Source organism: Salmo salar, chromosome ssa19, assembly GCF_905237065.1.
Source record: "Salmo salar chromosome ssa19, Ssal_v3.1, whole genome shotgun sequence".
Lineage (NCBI taxonomy): Eukaryota > Metazoa > Chordata > Actinopteri > Salmoniformes > Salmonidae > Salmo > Salmo salar.
In genome coordinates this window covers 63,168,955-63,191,538 of record NC_059460.1, presented here as the reverse complement: position 1 = coordinate 63,191,538, position 22,584 = coordinate 63,168,955, and the positions used below count along the sequence as shown (strand labels likewise).

Genomic DNA, 22,584 nt, shown 5'->3' with positions numbered 1-22,584 from the left:
GTAGGATAGCAGCATACACGAGAAATAACTTGTAATAATGGAAGTAACCATCTGGATGTCACAGTGATACAGTCTACACTGCTCGATGGGGATAGTTTGTGCTGCAAGCCAACAGCACAACAACACAGTTTCCTTTGCTCCCGCTTGCCTCAGTAAAGAAAGGGAAGTACAATATACAGTATATACAAAGGTATGGGGACACCGCTTCAAATTATTGGATTTGACTATTTCAGCCACATTCGTTGCTGCACACAGCCATGCAATCTCCATAGACAAACACTGGCAGTAGAATGGCCTTACTAAAGAGCTCCGTTACTTTCAACGTGGCACTGTCATAGGATGCCACCTTTCCAACAAGTCAGTTCGTAAAATGTCTGCCCCGCTAGCGCTGCCCCTGTCAACTATAAGTGCTGTTATCGTGAAGTGGAAATGTCTAGGAGCAACAACGGTTAAGCCTCGAAGTGGTAGGCCACACAAGCTCACAGAACGGGACCGTCGAGTGCTGAAATCGTCTGTCCTCGGTTGCAACACTCACTACTACCCTACCGAGTTCCAAACTGCCTCTGGAAGCAACGTCAGCACAAGAACTGTTCGTCGGGAGCTTCGTGAAATGGGTTTCCATGGCCTAGCATTCGCACACAAGCCTAAGATTACCAGGCGCAATGCCAAGCGTCGGCTGGAGTGGTGTAAAGCTCGCCGCCATTGGACTCTGGAGCAGTGGAAACGCGTTCTCTGGAGTGAAGAATCATGCTTCACCATCTGGCAGGCCGACGGACGAATCTGGGTCTGACAGACGCCAGCAGAATGCTACCTGCCCCAATGCATAGTGACAACCGCAAAGTTAGGTGGAGGAAGAATAATGGTCTAGGGCTGTTTTTCATGGTTCAGGCTAGGCCCCTTAGTTCCAGTGAAGGGAAATCTTAACGCCACAGCATACAATTACATTCTAGACGATTCAGTGCTTCCAAATATGTGGCAACAGTTTGGGGAAGGCACTTTCCTGTTTCAGCATGCACAAAGTGAGGTCCATACAGAAATGGTTTGTCGAGATTGGTGTGGAAGAACTTGACTGGCCTGCACAGAGCCCTGACCTTATCCCCATCGAACACCTTTGGGATGAATTGGAACACCGACTGCGAGCCAGGTCTAATTGCCTAACATCAGTGCCCAACCTCATTAATGCTCTTGTAGCTGAATGGAAGCAAGTCCCTGCAGCAATGTTCCAACATCTAGTGGAATGCCATCCCAGAAGAGTAGAAGCTGGTATAGCAGCAAAGGGGGGACCAATTCCATATTAATGCCCATGATTTTGGAATGAGATGTTCGTCAAGCAGATGTCCACATACTTCTGGTCATTGTGTGCAGCTAGATAGTGTAGCCAACATCCGGCCACTGTAACAGCTAAAGCACATTTATTGTAGTGAGTTCACCGAAAATGTACAATTACGGCACTAACGTCTAATGTTACATTTTTGTAAAATAATATACTGGTCAAAAGTTTTAGAACACCTACATATTCAAGGGTTTTTCTTTATTTTTACTATTTTCTACATTGTAGAATAATAGTGAAGACATCAAAACTATGAAGTAACACGTGGAATCATGTGGTAACCAAAAAAGTGTTAAACAAAACAAAATATATTTCAAATAGCCACCCTTTGCCTTGATGACAGCTTTGCATATGCTTGGCATTTTCTGAACCAGCTTCATGAGGTAGTTACCTGGAATGCATTTCAATTAAAAGGTGTGCCTTCTTAAAAGTTCATTTGTGAAATGTATTTTCTCCTTAATGCGTTTGAGCCAATCAGTTGTGTTGTGACAAGGTAGGGCTGGTATACAGAAGATAGCCCTATCTGGTAAAAGACTAAGTCCATATTATGGCAAGAAGAGCTCAAATAAGCAAAGAGAAACAACAGTCCATCATTACTTTGAGACATGAAGGTCAGTCAATCCGAAACATTTCAAGAACTTTGTAAGTTTCTTCAAGTGCAGTCGCAAAAAAACATAAAGCGCTATGATGAAACTGGCTCTCATGAGGACCGCCACAAGAATGGAAGACCCAGAGTTACCTCTGCTGCAGAGGATAAGTTCATTAGAGTTACCAGCCTCCGAAATTGCAGCCCAAATAAGTGCTTCAAGGAGAACAAGTAACAGACACATCTCAACATCAACTGTTCAAAGGAGACTGTGTGAATCAGGTCTTCATGGTTGAAGTGCTGCAAAGAAACCATTACTAAAAGACACCAATAAGAAGAAGAGACTTGCTTGGGCCAAGAAACACGAGCAATGGACATTAGACCAGTGGAAATGTGTCCTTTGGTCTGGAGTCCAAATTTGAGATATTGGGTTCCAACCGCCTTGTCTTTGTGAGACGTGGTGTGGGTGAGCGGATGATCTCCGCATGTGTATTTCCCACCGTGGAGGATGGAGGAGGAGGTGTTATGGTGTGGGGGTGCTGTGCTGGTGACACTGTCTGTGATTTATTTAGACAATGACCCAACACACCTCCAGGCTGTGTAAGGGCTATTTTACCATGAAGGAGAGTGATGGATTGCTGTATCAGATGACCTGGCCTCCACAATCCCCCGACTTCAACCAAATTGAGATGTTTTGGGATGAGTTGGACCGCAGAGTGAAGGAAAAGCAGCCAACAAGTGCTCAGCATATGTGGGAACTCCTTAAAGACTGTTGGAAAACCATTCCAGGTGAAGCTGGTTGAGAGAATGCCAAGAGTGTGCAAAGCTGTCATCAAGGCAAAGGGTGGCTATTTGAAGAATCTCAACTATATTTTGATTTGTTTTACACTTTTTTGGTTACTACATGATTCCATATGTGTTATTTCATAGTTTTGATGTCTTCACTATTATTCATCAATTTAAAAAAAAAATCAAAATAAAGAAAAACCCTTGGATGAGTAGGTGTTCTAAAACTTTTGATCGGTAGTGTATAATAAAACATTACTCAGATAAAAATAGAATGATTCTGAACACTCCCAAAGTCCTAACTTCGGCAGGCAAGTCTCAAATTCTCGCTGATGTTTTCTAGCCACAAGCATAAACTAGCTAGATGGGAATGGCTCTTCAGGATGACTGACTGAACTGAACCGACTGAACCAAATCTGTTTGTCTCCACGCGACTCTCGATGTGCGATAAACGTTATCAATTTGGGAACCAGGTGTGTCCTTATAATCTCTCCCTGCACAGTGAAAGAAGAATGCTGGCTTTGAAAAAAATAAATACGAAAAAATCCAGTTTAATCAATTTTAAGATAACATTTTAAGGCAGCAAGATGTCAGGACTGCAAGGGGTGGGTAGACTTTCACTAGGCACTCATAAATGTGTGTGTGTGTGTATATATTTCAATAGCTGGCCACACCTGAAAAAGCTCTGACCATTCTGCATTCCAACCTCTTGAATACTGTAGTCAACAGTGTTCCTAGTCTTTTACAGACTCCACAGTGTAGGGTTATGGTTTCAGGGCTGGAGAAAAGAGGGGTTTCCGACACAACCGTGTTTTTATTACGTCATTACGCTTGAGTGGTGCCAAAACTGTAACATTGCCCACCACAAGCCCAGTCCTGTCCTAGAATCCAGTTAAGTAACTTAACAGTTGCTTAAAAAGTATTTCAGAAATTGTGATATTCATTCACTGCTTAGACTCAGTGACAAAAATGTACTTCCGCATGTAATGACATAATTTTGCCAATACAAATATTAGATGGCTTGACTTCATAACAAACCATTGTTGTTGCTTCCACTCTCCTCGCCTGATCTTTCTTTCTCTCTGGCTATATGGCTAACTCTTACTTGGTTTGTCTCTCTTTTTCTTTCTCTCTCTCTCTCTCTCTCTCTCTCGCTCCCCTTGACCTTTCTCATTTATCTGTGCACATACCCCTGTGTTTATTCATGTGCGGATGGACTTGTGCACAGGTGTTGCTGAGTGTGTGTGTGTGTGCGTGCTTGCACGCGTACATATTTGCGCTTGTGTGTGTGTCTGCTCTGCGGCAGAATGTGATAGGCACTGCTAGAGGTCACCCGCCGAAACCTGAGAGTGCAGAGGAGTAACTCCATCGCTTTTATCGACCGGGACACTCTTCTCAGCATCTGTTCCCCTTTCTCCTGTCCTCTCTTCCGTCTCTCCCCTTTTAGCCTCTCTCCTTCGCTCTGCTTCTGCACCACCCCCTCTGTCTCTCTTCCTCTCTCTTCGCTGTCACTCCCTCCTCTACCTGTCTTTCTCTTGTTGTTTTCATCTGCAACCTCTGCTCCTCCTTTCACCCAAATTATCAAATTGAGGAATAAGGTCTAAGAAGTCAGGCAGTGCTATTAAACAAAGGTATTGGTATACATCATTCATAAAATGTGTTCCTTAATAACCTGCTGGGGGAAAACAGAAGAAAACGAAGAGCCTTTTCTCCCCGTTAGATTTGGACTGCTGGAGAAGATTCAGAGGACCAAGGACCAACGTTCATTTCTGATAAATAACTACAAATAAAGACAAGAGTTCATATAACTTGAATATATAGCTTTGACAGAGGAGATGTGTCGTGCCGCATGAGGCAAATGGTGGTCACAGAAGATACTGACTGGTTTTCTGATCCATGCCCCTTTCTTTTTTGTAAGGTATCTGCATTCCCAGTCATGTGAAATCCATAGATTAGGACCTAATGAATTTATATCAATTGACTGATTTCCTTAAATTAACTGTAAAATCATTGAAATTGTTGCATGTTGAGTTTATGCCATGCTCAATGCAGATATCTGATAACTATAGCATATAGCTGATAAGAATTACCGTTGGGAAGGGTTGGCCATGCTACAAGCAAGCCTACATACAAGCTTCCAACACATCATCCATCTATCACAGGGACTTGGCTACCAACTGGAAAATTGGCCATGAATGGAAGCGGCACGAGCCCTGCCACAAGTGTTGTGGTCATCCCTGGACCGGAACTCAACGCTGCAATTAAAAAAAGCAACTCCAAGAATTCTTCTTGGAATGTCGAAGGGCTGAATTACACAACATTCCAGAAAATGCCCACACTGCTCCATTCGTTATTTGTTATGAGTCCTTAACACAAGGAGACAATTCTTTGCATCTACATGCGTGGAATTTGGAGACTTAAAACTCCCTTCATCGGCACAAGGCTTGTATTGTGTTGAATAGAGAGCAATGGGGTTAAGGAGAGAAGGTCAACTGTGGCCATATCACCCAAGTCAATAGAACTGATGCAAGGCCATAGAAGCCAAAAGTGGACTCATAGAGGGTAGCTCGCGCTATGGCCTTACAATGGCACACTTTACAAAGACAGACGGATGGACGGACAGACAGATGTAGGGGCAGACAGACAAAATAGTCTCAAGTTATTAGGCCTGGGTGAGGGTCTAACCAGTCGCCTCAGCTAATTATGTGGTAATTTTATGGAACATAAAATCTCTCTCTCGTTCTCTCTCTTTCTTTCTCTCTCTCATTCTCTTTTGAATAAATCTGGCTTTTCACAAAATAATATGTTGTTCAAAACACATAGCCTAGCCTACATAAGTAGCATCTTAATCTGAGCCAGTTTGCTTCAAGCAATTTGAATTATTTTGTGGATTATAATTAATTGGCATTTTTTGGGGGATTTATATATTTTTTGTTAAGGCAAATCAAGTCTGAAATGTTTATGTCGAAAATTACAAAGTTTACAAGCCTTTAAAAACCTCCAATACACTACAAGTTTGCATTTCCTGCTGAGCAGGAAAATTCTGAGCAACAAAATAATAATTAAGATCCAAATATAGCCACAGCATAAAATAAATGAAACATGAGCCTGTTGGCCACACAAAGTTTGTGTTGATGCTGAAGAAGATGGATAGTGTGAAGAAACAGACACCCCAGTATGAGCTGAGAGGGGAGCTGTGCAGCACATTGGAGAAAGTGAGGAAGATTGTATGTAGCACAATGCTGTTTGCAATGGCATGGTAGGAGAATCCGTCGCTCGCAGCCATTTCTGCTAGAATTGAATTCAGTGCTTGCGTCAGCTTGAGGTAAGACTGCATCATTCTCGGACATTTGGCTGCTAAAGCCCCCTCTGCACTTGCTGAAGCCCCCTCTGCACTTGCCTCACAAGTGTTGGGGGTGTAGGCCTGCACGTCAGATCAATCCGCTTGACGAACTGCCTGTAGGCTACATTTTATTCTGCACTTGCATATTTGCATTCTGCCTCAGTGGCATTACTTTACCGTAGGCCTACTAACTGTATTTCAAGGTTGTGTATACAGTTTCAGCATAAACAATGTGCATAACCAATATAGTAAATGCGATAGGCTATTACAACAGCATACACTGAGCCATGATTATTGATCATTATTGATCAGATAGCAGAGCAAAGAAGGCTATAGAGAAGCCAGAATTAGACATTGAATATAATTTAACAGTTCAATTTCACGTCATGCTGTTCATATAAATAATTGATTATAATTGATCAGTTTCTCGCAGTTATTTATCCTGGAAAACGGGAGTGGGTTTGGGCAGGAAGTATCGGTAAATCTCGGTAACCCGGTTTCCACTAAAAAACCCTAGTTCGTATATGGTGCTGGTTAGTTGATCACTCCTTTTCCCGATTTGTTAAGGGCAGTCTGTCAATCGTTAATGTCAACCAAACACAGGAAGGAAACAGCCTTAGCCCACCCTCCTACTCCCCCACCTACCCACCTAATAACAGAATGCACTTGGCCCGATGCTTCGTCCATCCCCTCTCCTCTGATCCCCACCTGACCTTGTGTACAATGCTCTGTCATGTCCAATAAGTCAGCCCATGAACCTCAAAGTAAGTATTGTGTGTGTGTGTGTGTGTGTGTGTGTGTGTGTGTGTGTGTGTGTGTGTGTGTGTGTGTGTGTGTGTGTGTGTGTGTGTGTGTGTGTGTGTGTGGTGTGTGTGTGGTGTGTGTGTGAGTGTGTGTAGTAGTGGTAAAAAATATAGGTGGGTAAATAATGACCGCTGTTCATGGTAAGTAAAGTACTGTATCACTCCCTAAACTTTCAATACATTTTTGCGCAAAAGGTGGGTAAACGCTTGCACCCCCCCCAAAAAAAAGGTGGGTATGTGCGTTTAGCCTCCACTACACCACTGTTTGTGAACTTATGTTAATATACGTGTGCGTGTGTTTGTCGTCAGTCTCTCCACTACCCTTGGCCCTGAGGCCCTACATCCAGGGGCCCCAGCCTTGGGTTAGAGGCCAGCCCAGAACATGTGCAGCGTGTCTGGGCTATAATCCTAAGGAGGGAGGGAGGCCATGGATAGTGTTCTCCTGTTCCCCACTATCCTTGAGGTACTCAGCCAGTGCTTCAAATTGATAAGAACTGGACATGAGGATCTTTTGGACTGCTTACCCAGTCATGGTCCAAGAGAAAGCTGTTACAATAAGTCTAGCTTACCAACCTGTGTTAGCTATTGTATAGAACACACACACATATTCGCACATGTACAGTATGTGAGCACACGTGCTACATGACCATATGCACACACACACACACACACACACACACACACACACAGTGTGTGCATGTAACAATAACCCCCAGGGCTCAACAGACAAACACATCTGTCACCCTGTAAACCGATCCGGTTATTAGCCATATTACACAGCAATTTCATGGCCCCATCCTCCTTTGCACAGGGTGTACAATCAAGTTGCCTCTAGACGCTGATCAGTTTTGCATTTTCCCCAATAATGATTAAGATTAAGATTGGGGGAGGAGAATCTGATTCTAGATCTGTACCTAGGGGAAACTTCACCCCGGAGCATTGTACAGCACCAGCATTCCATTGAGGATTAATCACATACACTCTACAGTAACATCACTTTGTCCAAGTTGATTTACGATCACACTGAAGATGTCGCTCTGACTGAGGCTTGGTTTTGGTTAACTAGACTGTTTTCATTCATCAACTTCAACATTGGAGCAATTTGAACCCAGCAGGAATTTTTGGGATTAACCCTTTGTTGTTTTCTCCATCTCAGTCATGTCCCTTGGGGGGGTTCTGAACCACTCTAACCTCCCAAACAGACCTCTGTCACATGATATGATAGCCTCCCATGGCTTGCGAATGTTGACCTCTACATGGTGGCCTCACTGGCATGGATCAGAGTCGAAGGCATATTGCACTTTCCTTTAGATAACCATCATCATTTCACTTGAGACGCGCTACTGGTCGTCAACTCCACTTACAAGGGACTAGCATCACAGAGGGTGCGTCTCAAATGGCACCTCGGTCCCTTCCATCGTGCACTGCTTTATATCTCTCAGATATAGGACAGACACTTCAGAACAAACTTACTTTTGGATGCCTTCTTCCATCCCACCTCTACAGAAATTAATCTGGCAATATATTCCTTTTGATAATAGATATTCTGCTGGTTGAAGTAACTAGGATGTTATTCCATCTACTGAGGTTGGATTTAATTGATCTGAGCGTTCGGTTAAAGTTTCTGGCAATGGTTTTACCTAGGGAAGGAAATATATCTACTCCCAAATATTTAAAATGGGAAACAATTGGGATTCTATAAGTAGAGTTGGAGTCCTCCATCGGGGTCTTGAGTGGCAGTACTGTAGGGCTTTAGATTATGCTAAATGTATCTATGATCTTCAATGCGTTTGGGAACGATAGAGATACATTGTCTAGATATAAGGTAGTAAAATATCGTCTGCATATAATGAGATGAAGTGATCAGTAGATTTTATGGAAATGTATGACAAATTGCCTGGGCCAGGGGTTCCATGGATAATAAGAATAGCAAACGCGAAATTAGATTGCCTTGTCTGCTGCTTCTAGTCATTTTCAATGGAGCAGAGGAGATATTGCCTGTTATAACTATGGATGAGGGATTGGAATATAGTATTTTAACCATATTAATGAAAATGGAGGCAATTCCCATCTGTTCCAAGACAGACCATAGATATGACCATTCTAGTCTAAAAAAAAACGTTTTCTGCATCGAGAGACAATACAGCCCAAGGTGCTGTTGTTTCTGATGAAGCATCTAAGATAAGTAAAAGTCGACAGAGGTTATCCGAGGAGAAACGCTTTTTAACAAACCTGCTTTAGTCCGTGTGGACCAATTTGGGTACATAAGTCTCGAGACGGGATGACAGCATTTTAGAAAACAGTTGAATATCTGTGTTTATCAAAGATAGGGGACGATAGTGAGAACACTGGGTGGCGAAATTAGGGCTGTATTCACATCTCTCCCAAATGAACCTTTGTGAACAGCTGTATTTATTGTTTAAAGCAATAGTGGACCTAATTGATTCCAACATTTTAAATATAGGAAAACCGTCCCATCCAGGTGATTTGCCTTTATTCATGATATCCAATGCTCTATTGAGTTCATTGAGAGAGATTTGGGCTCCCAGCGAGGTGATATCTTCTCTAATAGTGATTTATTCAACCCAAATGCAAATGCAGTTGCATTATTTTTTGTAAAACCTTTGGTGGCATCCCATAGAATCCAGGGTTCCGACTGAATTTGTATTGATCATTATGAATGAATTTAGTTCAATTTCAAATTGATCGCAGAAATCCATCTTGTGGATCTTTTAGCAGATTCTGAAATGTGAAGTTTGGCAGTAGTAAGCGTGGTGGTCGACAAGCTCTTCTGTCAAATTTCTTTTTTCTTAATAAAAGAAAATAGAGGAGTAGATAATAGTATGAAATCGATTTGTGAGAATGATTGATGCCTGCTTGAATAACTGCTTCAGGATTCAGGATTATGTGCTCGCCAGGCATCAATAAGGTTGTAATCAGAGAGTATATGCTGGAGAGCCTTGGTTGCCTGTGGATTGTAGTTAGTCTTACTATGTCCAAAATGGCATTCATCACTGTCCCAATAACCAGATGGCATTCAGTTAATCCTAACAATATGCTGTTCAGAGAATAATAAAACATAGAATCATATGAATTTGTAGCATACACATTGATAAAGGCCATTTTCTTTCCATTTAAAGAAAGTGACTTTGCATTCTTGGTCTTCACCTTTACCCAACATGTGCATTTTCAGTTTCTTATGTATGGTTACGATCACACCTTTAGTTTTGTTTGGGGCTGATGAAAAAGCAGCCAGTTTGTACAAATGTTTTTTTTATTCTATGTGAGTCCTTTTAGAGCAGGTGTGTTTCTTGGAGCAGGTGTGTTTCTTGGAGCAGGTGTGTTTCTTGGAGCAGGTGTGTTTCTTGGAGCAGGTGTGTTTCTTGGAGCATTGCATTTCTTGGAACATTGCTATATCAACATAGTGTCTTGCTAGGATATCAATGCAGATTGTAACATTTAATAGGACAGTTTAGGCCTCTCAAATTCCAAGATAGAATAGCTAGTGTTGCCATTGTTAAAAATATATATATTATTAATAATGTCATTGTTATCTTTAGTGTTAATAAGCCCATGGATGTGAAACAAAAAGCAGGACCCACAGGAAAACCCACCCATTGGGCCCTGGTCAAAAGAAGTGCACTGTACAGTATAGGGAATATGATGCCATTTGTGACACACTCAGAGTCTGTTCTATATTATCATCCTCGTGTTCTAAGGAGAGGACTGGTGAGAGTATTCCTTCTCAAATCTCCGATATAACACTAACAGTAATCCCTTTGGTAATGAGGGGGACATTTTCACAGCAGCTATTGGCGGAACTAAGGTAAACACAACCATTTCTCAACCATCGCAGATCTTTTTTCAACTCCCTCCACTTTCATGAGCTGCTAGAATGCCGAATCATCCCAATGGCCGACAAAAATATACTTCGCAAGACATACAAATAATGAATTGGATACAGTGTAAATGTCAATGGACGGACACAATGGCTTTTCTGATGCCTTCCATTTTTAAATGCACTGATCTCTCTCACCGCTTGAGTTACAACAAGAAGCAGTGTCTCCCCTTCCTTCTCTCTCCCTCTCTCTCTCTCTCTGGCTCTCTCTCTCTTCTTTCTCTCTTTTTCGCTCTCTCTGTCTCTCTTTCTCTCACTCACTCTATGTCTCTCTCCCTGCTAACTAGGTTCTGGCAGTATATAGCCTTAAGGCTGCATCAACTCTATAGCCTTAAGGCTGCATCAACTTACTCCACATCCCTAATGGATAAGGACATCTGGCAGGGATACAGATTGAGAAGTAATGATGAATCATGTGCTCCTTAAAACGATTAGATCAGATAGTAAGAGTACATGATTAGGTTAGATTCAAGAGTAATATATGATGATGAGGACGAAACACGAAACAGTGGTCTGTGAAACTTCATGCCTGGAATGAAAATCAAGATTAAGATGTTACTGGTAAGTGCAGTACTGTATAAGCCATCTGCAGACTGCAGAATTACATCAGACTCTGAATCATGTTCATATAGGACGTGGGTTCACAGAGTATTTATTTTCTTTTAAATATTGAGTGTTTGTTTGAGCCCACCTCGCCACTCGCCTCCCTCCTTTGGCCGTCCTGAGGCAGAACCTGAACCAATGGAGATATGGTTTCCACCAAACCGTTCCTGGTTTCCATTTCACTGGTTGGCTGTTACTCATGTGTTGTTTTTACCTCTATAGTGGATTCTGGTGCCGCAGGGAATTTCATCGACCAGGCCCTCGTCTCCTCCATGAATATCTCCTCATACCCGCTCTCCTCTTCCAGTCCATTCCCTGGATAATCGACCAGTGGGATCAGGCATTATCACACACGTCACAGCACCACTCACCTTCACAGTGGAATCCATACACCAGGAGAGCCTTCCCTTCCTCATCATCACCGCACCAGTGCACAAAGTCATCCTCGGCCTCCTGTGGATCCAACTTCATAACCCCACCATCTCCTGGTCAAGGATGGAAATTACAGACTGGGCATCCGGATGTCGGAGGACCTGCTTTCCCTTGCCCTGATGTTTCACGTCGGTTGACAGTCCTGTGGTTGCCCTCGAGCCCGACATCCCGGTGGTTTACCAGGATCTCTGGGAGGTGTTCTCCAAGACCCAAGCCACCTGTCTCCCTCCTCATTGCCTCTGGGACTGTGCCATCGACCTGCTAGAATATTCCGCGCCATCACACAGCTGTGTCTACCCTCTGTTGGTGGCTGAGATCGAGGCCATGGAGGAGTACATCCAGGAGGCTCTCCAACAGGGTTTTGTCCACTCATCCACATCTCCTGCATCAGCAGGCTTCTTCTTCGTGACCAAGAATGATGGGGGTCTGCGTCCCTGCATCGCTAACAGAGGTCTCAATTCCATCACCACTAAGTACCGCTACCCTCTCCCATTGGTACCGGCTGCCATCGAATAGTTCCATAGGGCCCGTTTTGTTTACGAAGCTGGACCTGCGGAGTGACTACAATCTGATCCACATCCGAGAGGGGGATGAGTGGAAAACGGCCTTCAGCACAACGTCTGGGCTCTACGTGTACTTGGTGATGCCTTATGGATTAGCCAAGAAGTGTCAGTTCCATCAGGTCGATGTCTACTTCTTGGGATACCGGATCAGCCCAGTATGGGTTGGGTGAAGTATGGGTGAAAGGAAGGTCGAAGCAGTCAGGTCATGGCCACTCCCAACCACCGTAAAGAGTCTCCAACAGTTTCTGGGCTTTGCCAACTTCTACCGCCGCTTCATTAAGAACTTCAGCTCTATCGCCTCTCCTCTCACCTCAAGGGTGGTCCTCGTAAGTTGGTGTGGAGTCTTGCGACCATTGAGGCCTTCCGCCTACTGAAGGGGCATTTCACCTCCGGCCCGTTGCCCGAAAAAAACAGATCCCATGATGCCCTTCGTGATGGAAGTGGACGCCTCAGAAGTGGGCATGGGAGCCATCCTGTCCCAACGCCAAGGTAACCCACAGAAATTGTAACCATGTGCATACTTCTTAAAGAAACTGCCTCCTGCAGAGAGGAACTATGACGTCAGCTTGGAGCGCAACAAGGAGCCATTCCTCAATCTCACCGACCACCTGGAGTACATATGGACGGCAAGGAGGCTGAACCCGCACCAAGCAAGGTGGGCCCTTTTCTTCACTAGATTCAACGTCACACTGTCATATCACCCAGGTTCTAAGAACATCAAAGCCGATGCCCTGTCCCGTCTCCATGACTCAGGAGAGGTACCGATCCTGAGTGCGCCCATCATTACACCCTCTCGAATCGTGCTTTGGAACGTAGACGTGGACATCTGCCAGGCTCTGCAGAGGGAACATACGCCTGCTACCTGCCCTCCGGAGCGCACCTACATCCCTACGGGGGTAAGGGATCGGCTGACCTGGGAACACACAAATCTCGCCTCTGGACATCCAGATATTACCCATACAATTCAATCTCTCTTCACGAAGTACTGGTGGCCCACCTTGACGCGGGAGGTCGCCTGCAATGCCCACTACTCCTGCTCTGTATGTGCTCAAACCAAATCTCCCCTGCACGCTCCAGCAGGGAAACTCCTTCCCCTTCCCGTGCATCAGCGGCCTTGGACCCATCTGTCCATAGACTTCATCACTGATCTCCCCCCTTTCTGATGGTTTTACTACTATTATGGTTGTTGTTGACAGATTCTCTAAATTCTGCCATTTACTGTCACGCCTACTCCTGCTCAACGTCGCCTGGCAACCATCATTACGCACACCTGCTCCCCATTATTACACACACCTGGACATCATTATTTCCTTGATTTCTCTCCCTTTATTTAGCCCTCAGTAGAAATCAGTCACTAGGTAGTATTACTTTCATTCACATTCTGTACGCTTCTCATGTTGTTTTCTTAATTTGTATTTATCATTATTAAACTCACATTCTGCACCTGCTTCCTGACTCCCGAGGTTTATGAAACATTATTCAACTGTACATGCTGATATAGCTTCCTCTTACGCAAACTCAAGCATAACTATATATCAATTTGAAAGGAATACAAGAAAAAAATTGCAGATTTAAGCATTGATAAGCACCTAAATTGGAACGGAGTGGCTGTACAGTATCATGCTATAAATGACGTCAGAGCTCAGACCATGCGTTTCACAGCGCTGTATGGGTTTCAACTGACAGCCGTTCTGAAGTTGAGCACCGCACAGTACAAGAAGTTGCCCCCATCCCTCCAACTAATAGGGAAACCTTTGCAAATGTTTTGCTGTCTGAGTGAAGGAAATGCTGTAAATTAAGAGGACTCTATGTATTTTGAAAGATGAGACGTTGACGATTATAATAAATACAGCTTTGATGTCCTACAAGCAAGCCAAACACCCGAGAGTCTAAATGAGCACTTCACATTTTCATATAATAAAGCGCATGTCATATACACTGTCAACGTTTATGATCACTATGTTTGATGTATAGTTACAAGATGACATGGCTTCATACCCTGGTTTGTTCTGAACAGAATGAGCCTATGTTTGTCTATTGTGAAAATTCAATCTGTTTCTCTGAATTGGCCTGTGAAAGCCTAACACTAAGATCATATTTTATAATTTAGCTATTCATGTTGGCAATAGAACACGCTTTCAAATGATGCCCGCCTGACCCAGATTTCGATTTATAATGGGCCATTTTTGGATAAACAACAAAAGTAATTGTGTGATTGCGGGGATGCAGGGCTGTGTTCCAAACAAAACAAGTGTGTTTGCCCTAGTTCCTCAACGACACAGCTAGGAGAGCTCAAAAAAAAGCACCTTATAGTTAGAGCCATAAAAGTGCATTGAAATGGCTTAAGAAGTGCGCACACTTTGATGTGGCCACTTGGAACCAGCAGTTAGTCCTCACGCTCAAACCCTTCGTTGCACCTACCCCACATTATCCAGGAATATTCTTATCATGTCACTGAATGTATCCAGAGTATTTTCAGTTTTCGTTATCAACAAATGTGGCGAAAAGTACAGTCGATATAAAATGCACATATAATGAAACGTCTATTGTTTGGGTTCAGTCTTGTGTCAGGTGAACTGTTGTGTCCTCACCTTTAGTCTAATAATTTTCCCATAATCTCCTTTCAATTGCTACCATGCTTATGCATATGCTTTTCGTATTTCTCCTGTAAGACACATTTTAATCTAGCACTATCCATACAGGCCAATTCCCACGAGTGTAAAGGGTTCACTCATCTTCTGTAGGTCCCTCAAATAGCCCAGCATGCCTCTTGGGCCATCCAAGAGCCTGTCGCACCAAAAGGGATCATGGGAGAGCACAAAAGACTCCCTTTAGTCCTGGTCTCCTTCCGTCTGCAGTACGCTACCGAAATAAAGGCCTTTCCATGACTGTTCAATAGACTCCCTTTATAATAAGCTCACATAAAGCATCGATTTAATCCAGGGAGGAAGCATGAAGACATTGAAATCTGCGGTGATGCTGATCATGGGGAATTCCAGGTTTGGAGGACTGCGATGGCCACGGGGCGAAATGATATAAAAAGTAATTCAGAGCCAATAGTGATCATGACCTTTCAAGTGGCCCCAGGAGACACAGAGGGTGGTCTTTGTGGTCTTTGTATGGGATGAGTCTATGTGGACATTGAGACGAGTATGGAGTGGTAGTTACATCTCTAGCCCAACAATGTCCATATTGTGGTGAGGGAGATAGAGATATTATCTGATAGAGTCATATAGGGCTGATATAGTGCAGGGTTAGCACTGTGGTGGGGGTTGGTTCTTTATACAATATATATCATTGATTGACAACACAATGCAATGGCTCCAACTCATCTCTGAATGTCAAGAAAAGTATGTGCTGGATGTGAACCGATGTACAGTCTGTGCGTGTGTGTGCGCACATGTGCGCGTGCGTGCGTGCCTGTGCGTGCGTGCGTGTGTGCGTGCGTGCCTGCGTGAGTGTGGCCTCTGTTTTGGTCTCTCACTCGGTGTGTGAGCTAACTCTAATTGCTTCCCGATCTCCCCATATTACAATGCATCCCGGTAACATTAGGCAGCTGACGTACAGTAGTGTTAGCTCTCCGTCTCTCCTACCTTGACATCGCAAGCTACTAGATGTGCGAGCTAGTCATACGTGTGCCATGGCTTTGTGTGTTTCGTTTTCTCCCTTTTCCTGATTCGTGCTTTATTTATTTAGTCCACATGTATGGTTTGTTTTACAGTTATCACTATTTAAAATAGGCCTAAACTATTTATTCATATATTACATATTTTGCTTAAATTGATAACCAGACAAACACAACAAAAAGGCTTAAGTGAATGAGGGAATGAGCGAGTCAAGTAGTTGCCCGAAATGGTTCCAGGGGCCCAACACACATGATGAGCATTGCATTAACAAGCTGCCACCTGCATCAAGGTAGCTCTTCAGTCAGCGCTGGGGATTCGACACTGCAGCAAACCAGCTACACAGCAGATGACAGGGCTCACTCAAACCATCAACACTACCTGGGGAGAGGGGAGCTGCTACTGAAGCGAATGAGACCCTACATGGAAAGAGCCAAACGATCTAACGACGTCAACCGCAGCTCTCGTGTGACTGAAGTACTGCTATGTTTTCATTGCGATTATGTTACTGATTTCAGCTCTCCCCTCTCTCCAGCGGAACCAAGATGCAACGACCGAGACAACCGCGGCTGCCGAACGGAGCCACAGCGGGCTACTAAGAAGAAATTAAAATGTTTTCATTTATTGTAGCACCCTTCTAAACGAAAAGAGAAAATACATATTAAAGAACTGTAACTCTGACTGTCTGCCTCCTGCCTGTGTTTGAGGTTTACGGATCCTAAATAACCTTGTTTTTTTTTACACTAGCTCTATTTGCTTCCAGAGTTCCGCAAGCTATATTAACATTGACTTTTAGTCTCTCTGTAACATTAGCTCTGTCTCCCTTACCTTGGCAAACGGTGTCACTGAAGGAGTTGCAGGCCTCGACCTCCAGCTCGTCGTCCTCGTCGCAGATGGTGCAGGGCAGGCAGGGCTCCCGCGAACTCTCCTGGTCGGAGTACGTATCTCTGGTGCACTCCTCGCACACGGTGTCGCGGTCGTGTTCACAGCTGTACAGCATGCCCTGGCCCTCAGGGCACTTGGTGCAGCTCTGACACTGGCTGGACAGCTCGTTGAGGTAGTAGCCGTAGTCACAAACACAGATGGCATCGTTGGTGTCGGTGCAGGGCGTCTGCATGCGGAGAAGGCCCATGCAGCGGGTGCACGGCTGGCACGTCTCGGTGTGGCTTAAGTTCTCCGCAAACGTCTCACCTTGGAGAAAATTGAGAAAATAATATAATTATATAGGGTTGCAGTATTCTGGCAAATTTCCCAGCTTTTCCAGAAATCCTTGTCGGTGGATTCCAGTTTTTTTGCTTATTCCGGGAATCTTCCAACTGGGATTTCTGGAAAACCTGGGAATGTTGGGAAAGCTAGTGATGCTCCAGAGGTTTTGTATAGTAATTTCAGCCAGTAGTTTTGAAAGTAGTGCTCATGAGCCAAAACCGGTCCCTGAAAATTGCACAATTGTGTACTACGTCATCCATTTGATATGTTACGTCCTAATACCGCCCTCTCATTTTGTCATGTGAATACAATCAATAAGAAAAACAATTTCAACCCCAAGACCTTCTTTGAACATTAATCCATCCTGAGATGTCTGGTAGTCTGACAGAGGTGACTATTATGCATGTTCTTAGAAATCCATCTTACTGGTGACCCCAAAGGTTAAAAGTTCAATTCCCAGGTGCTATGCCCCTTGAGGCAATTCCTCCTATGTTAGTCCAGTGGGTAGATATTCAGCTGCATGAATGGGGATTAGTGTTAGCAAAGGCGATGTAAGCCACTTAGGGGAAGTGAACAAAAATGTCTGAACATTTTAAAGAATTAAAAAAAAAAACATTTTCACCTGTGATATCAAGCACAAGCTGGAGGGTTCTTTTAAGACTGTTTTATTTTTTGACATTTGTGAGGTCTATTCAGAAAGTTTAATGAATCTGTTATTTCAAAGGTATCCATCAATATTGCGTGTTTAGTTGTAGTTGGACTGGATAGAAAACTCAGAAACACACTAAATTATGCAACAGACCTATTTGTAAGAGCCGTTGTGATGTTCTTGTTCTTGAGAGTGTGTGTCTGTCTGTGTTCGACTAAATGGCAAGTATTGAGCATGTTGAAGATTAATGAGGATGTACAGTACAGTTGTGTGAGGGGGTGTAGTGTAGTGCAAGGAGAGTTATGCTGTGGTCTGTATGCTCAATGTCCCATGGCATATCAAGTGTTTTCTTTCTGCATCATTGGCACACCAACCAGGACATACTGTATACTGCAGAAGCCCAAAGTTAAAGAGAGGGAGGCGACACTGGACATACTAACCTTGCTATTTTGCATAAACATAAAAATACAACATTTTTGGAGAAAGAGAACCTATCCTGATAAACCATTAAGGTAATGAAGTGTCTGCCAACTACAGTATCCAAGGAAGTGTTGCAGAAATGCCACTCTGTCTCTTTATTGCTCTGCAAGTTACAGTGCTAGTGACCATCATCCATAGACCATTGCTTTATGGTTCAATAGATAGTGCCTTGCAAAAGTATTCAGACCCTTTGGATTTCTTCACATTTTATTGTGTTACAAAGTGGGATTAAAATTGATTTCATTTTCATGTTCTTGTCATAATGTACCCAAAATACTTTAATGTCAAAGTGGAAGAAATGTGTACTTTTATAATAAATGTTTTTTTTTAAATAATAATAAATAAAAAAAATCATATATATATATATAGGTGTTGCATAAGTATTCGGCTCCCCGAGTCTATACATGTTAGAAACACCTTTGGCAGCAATTACAGCTGTAAGTATTCTTGGGTAAATCTCTAAGAGCTTTGCACACCTGGATTGTGTAATATTTGCCTATTATTATTTTCTAAATTCTTCAAGCTCTGTTAAGATGTTGGTGATCATGGCTAGACATCCATTTTCAAGTCTTGCCATAGTATTTCAAGCAAATTTAAGTAAAAATTGTAACTTGGCCACTTAAGAACATTCACCATCTTATTGGTAAGCAACTCCAGTGTAGATATGTCCTTGTGTTGTAGATTATTGTCCTGCTGAAAGGTGAATTCCTCTCCCAGTGTCTGGTGTAAAGCAGTCTGAAACAGGTTTTGCTCTAGGATTTTGCCTTAGCTTATCCCTATCCCATTTATTTGTATCCTTGAAAATACCCACGCCATGATGCAGCCACCACCATGCTTGAAAATAAGGAGGCAGTTACTCAGTGATGTGTTGTGTTGGATTTGCCCCAAACATAGACCAAAAAGTGTATTCCTTTGCCATGTTTTGTATATTTGTGTTCTTCTTTTTACTCTGTAATTGAAGTCATTATTGTGGAGTAACTACAATGTTGTTGACCTATCCTCAGTTTCTCCCATCACAGCCATTGAACTCTGTAGCTGTTTTAAAATCACCAATGACCTAATGGTAACATCCCTGAGCAGTTTCCTTCCTGTGCTGCATCTCAATTCAGAAGGACAACTGTGTCTTCGAGGTGTCTGGGTGGTTTAATACAGAATGCGAAGCATAATTATTAACTAAATTATTCAATTATTAACTAAACCATGCTTAAAGAGATATTTAATGTCTGATTTGCTATTGTTACCCATCTACTAATCACTCCCCTTTTTTTACGATGCTCTCGAAAAGCTCCCTAGTCTTTGTAGCTGAATTTGGGGACAGAGTGAAAATTAGTCAATTAAACATAGTCCATGTAACTTTTTATGTGATTTGTTAAGCCAAATTTTACTCCTGAACTAATTTAGGCTTGCCTAAACAAATGGGCTGAATACTTCTACTATATTTTAGTTTATAGAATGTTTTATCAATCTTTTTAAAAAAATCCACGTTGACATTTCAGAGTATTGTGTATATTGTTGACAAAACATGATAATTCAATCAATTTGAATCCCACTTTTCAACACAATAAAAGAAGAAATCCAAGGGGTCAGAATGCTTCTGCACGGCACTGTACCTAATGGACTGTTAAGATAATGCCTGGGTATATGGGGATGGAGGCCAAATGTGGCATCTATTTGGATTGTGTTGGTGCATGCAAGTGTATGTGTATATGTGTGCCTGCCTGTGTGTCAGATATGTGTCCACTCAGCCCCTCTGCCACCCCCCCCTGCCCCATCAGTGCTCTCAAATGCATTATCATAATGCCACACATCAATAATTCAAGTAGTCAATACATTAATAAAGCTAGCCTGCAGCTGAGGTGGAGTGGAGGGAGTACAGGCTGTCTTTGCCTGGCTCAGCATTATAATATAAAAGCAGTACATTAGCCTGGAGCTAGCATTCAATGCATTCTTTTGTTTTGAACTCCCATAAAAGGACTCCGACTTTGGCCAGCCGGCAATAGATGAGCATGTGTGTTAGGATGGAGTGTTTTTCACTGGATGAGATGTGTATTTTTCTCATACAGCCGGTGTGTGTGTGTGTGTGTGTGTGTGTGTGTGTGTGTGTGTGTGTGTGTGTGTGTGTGTGTGTGTGTGTGTGTGTGTGTGTGTGTGTGTGTGTGTGCGCGTGTGTGCGCGTGTGTGTACGTATGCGTGTGTGCCTGTGTGAGTATGACATGTTTTTCGCTTGGCAAGATGTCTCTTCTTGAAGTTCTCACACAGCTGGGTTAGCTTTGTTTTATCTTGTGTTGTCTATCTATCCACTCCCAAGAACTCATGTTTCAGTTGGCCCTGATCAGCCCTGATCAGTTCCACGTTCCAAGACAAAATGGTGTGTGGCTGTTGTTAAGTTTTTCTTCTCAAGTAACCACTGAGTCTCTCTTGCACTGTAAACTGACACAGCAGTTTGGTGGCCTAAAGCAGGGGAGAACGACTGCCCCCCTCGCATTGAGGAGTTCAAGTTGAAAGCCGATCACGGTACTGCAGGCATTGTTTCCAGAAAACAGGATCCCCCATTATAGTGAATGGGGAAATGGCGATATTCGTTGTCAATATTTGTTGATATAAAAAAAATGTTTTAACCCAATTATGGTACCAATAATTACTTATAGTTCACCAGATGTATGTCCTAGAACAGATTACTTTAAAATCACACACAGACGAAATTATAAGGATAATTTAGTTGCTAATGGCAGCCTGCAGTAACTCGGTCGGCCTTCAACTTGAGATACTCCATGAGAGGGGGCAGCCCTGAGCTAGCCTGCAACATCACTTCCTAGAGTAGCTCAAACTGCGCATGCAATGTTTCCAAAAACTCATCCATGTAGCAAGATGGCGACACGCTGAAATGACACTTCCTGATTATCAAATGCGCCACTGAGCATTCTCATAGGAAACAATGGGGTGACGTCATGGATAGCTTCGTCCATATTTTTTTACAGTCTATGACCTAAAGAGCACAACATTGTCATGCGTATATGCGATCATTAACATGGATGAGACAGGCCTTTTAAACCTCTTAAGGATCGTACCCTTTTTTTTCAATTGTCGCCTAAAATGACATACCCAAATCCTGAAGCAAGGATATGCACATGTTTGATACCATTTGAAAGGAAACACTTTGAAGTTTGTGGAAATGTGAAATTAATGTAGGGGAATATAACACATTAGATCTGGTAAAAGATAATACAAAGAAAAAAACATGATTTGTTTTTCATCATCTTTGAAATGCAAGACAAAAGCCACAATGTATTATTCCATTTTAGGCACAATTTAGATTTTGGCCACTAGATGGCAGCAGTGTATGTGCAACGTTTTATGCTGATCCAATGAACCATTGTATTTCTGTTCAAAATGTTGCATCAAGTCTGCCCAAATGTGCCTAAATGGCTTATTAATACATGTTCAAGTTCATAACTGTGCACTCTCCTCAAACAATAGCATGGCACTGTAATAGCTACTGTAAATTGGAGTTAGATTAACAAGAATTTAAGCTTTATGCCCATATCAGATATGTCTATGTCCTGGGAAATGTTCTTGTTACTTACAACCTCATGCTAATCACATTAGCGTATATTAGCTCTCCTGCATAGGAGTTGAACTACTGTTTAAAGGTTAAGGTTATGGTGGTAAGAAATACAAAGAGGGCAAGAGCAAGGCAGGGGTCAAGCGAAGGGAGGAAAACAACTTACAGGGTGTGGTATATTGGGCCTGTCAGTTTGATTAACAGCTGGAGGCTGTTACTCAAGTTAGCTGTTCAGCATCTCTGGACCAGAGGAATGGTGAAGTCAGGTTAGTTTTTTTAAAGGAAAGCACACCTGTTCTGGGGCCAGTTTGCTTTCTCTGGGCTGATTATGGTGAAGGTTAAGCTTGGGGGTCAGGAAAACAGATCCTAGATCAGTACGTGCCTTTGGGGCGAGTTCCTCCCTAGAGACGGGGCAAAAAAATGTGTTCCAGGAAATGGAATGCTTTGAGTTTGATGTGATTGACAAGTGGAGGAACAAATGGCTTTAAAGTGATGAATGAAGTGCTGCCTCAAAGCCCACAATCAGTAGTATTTCCCAATCCTGGTCCTGAGGACCTAAAGTGGTGCACATTTTGGTTTAAGCCCAGCAATATATGTTATTCAACTTGATAATTAAGTTGATTAAGTTGGATAAGGTGTCTTAGGGCTTAGATAGAACAATGTGCTCCATTCCCCTTGCTTAAAGTTATGGCCATATGAAATAGTAGTTTACTACTCATA

General features: G+C 42.9%; 1 protein-coding gene across 1 annotated transcript in view; it reads right to left on the bottom strand.

Moving 5' to 3' along the window:
- The window catches only part of ngfrb (nerve growth factor receptor b), an 80,487-nt gene that overhangs the window by 40,905 nt on the left and 16,998 nt on the right, over nucleotides 1–22,584 (bottom strand). The window contains exon 4 of the mRNA XM_014158637.2: nucleotides 16,796–17,158. Within this exon, the coding sequence (XP_014014112.1) occupies nucleotides 16,796–17,158 (363 nt within the window). The remainder of the gene's footprint in view (nucleotides 1–16,795; nucleotides 17,159–22,584) is intronic.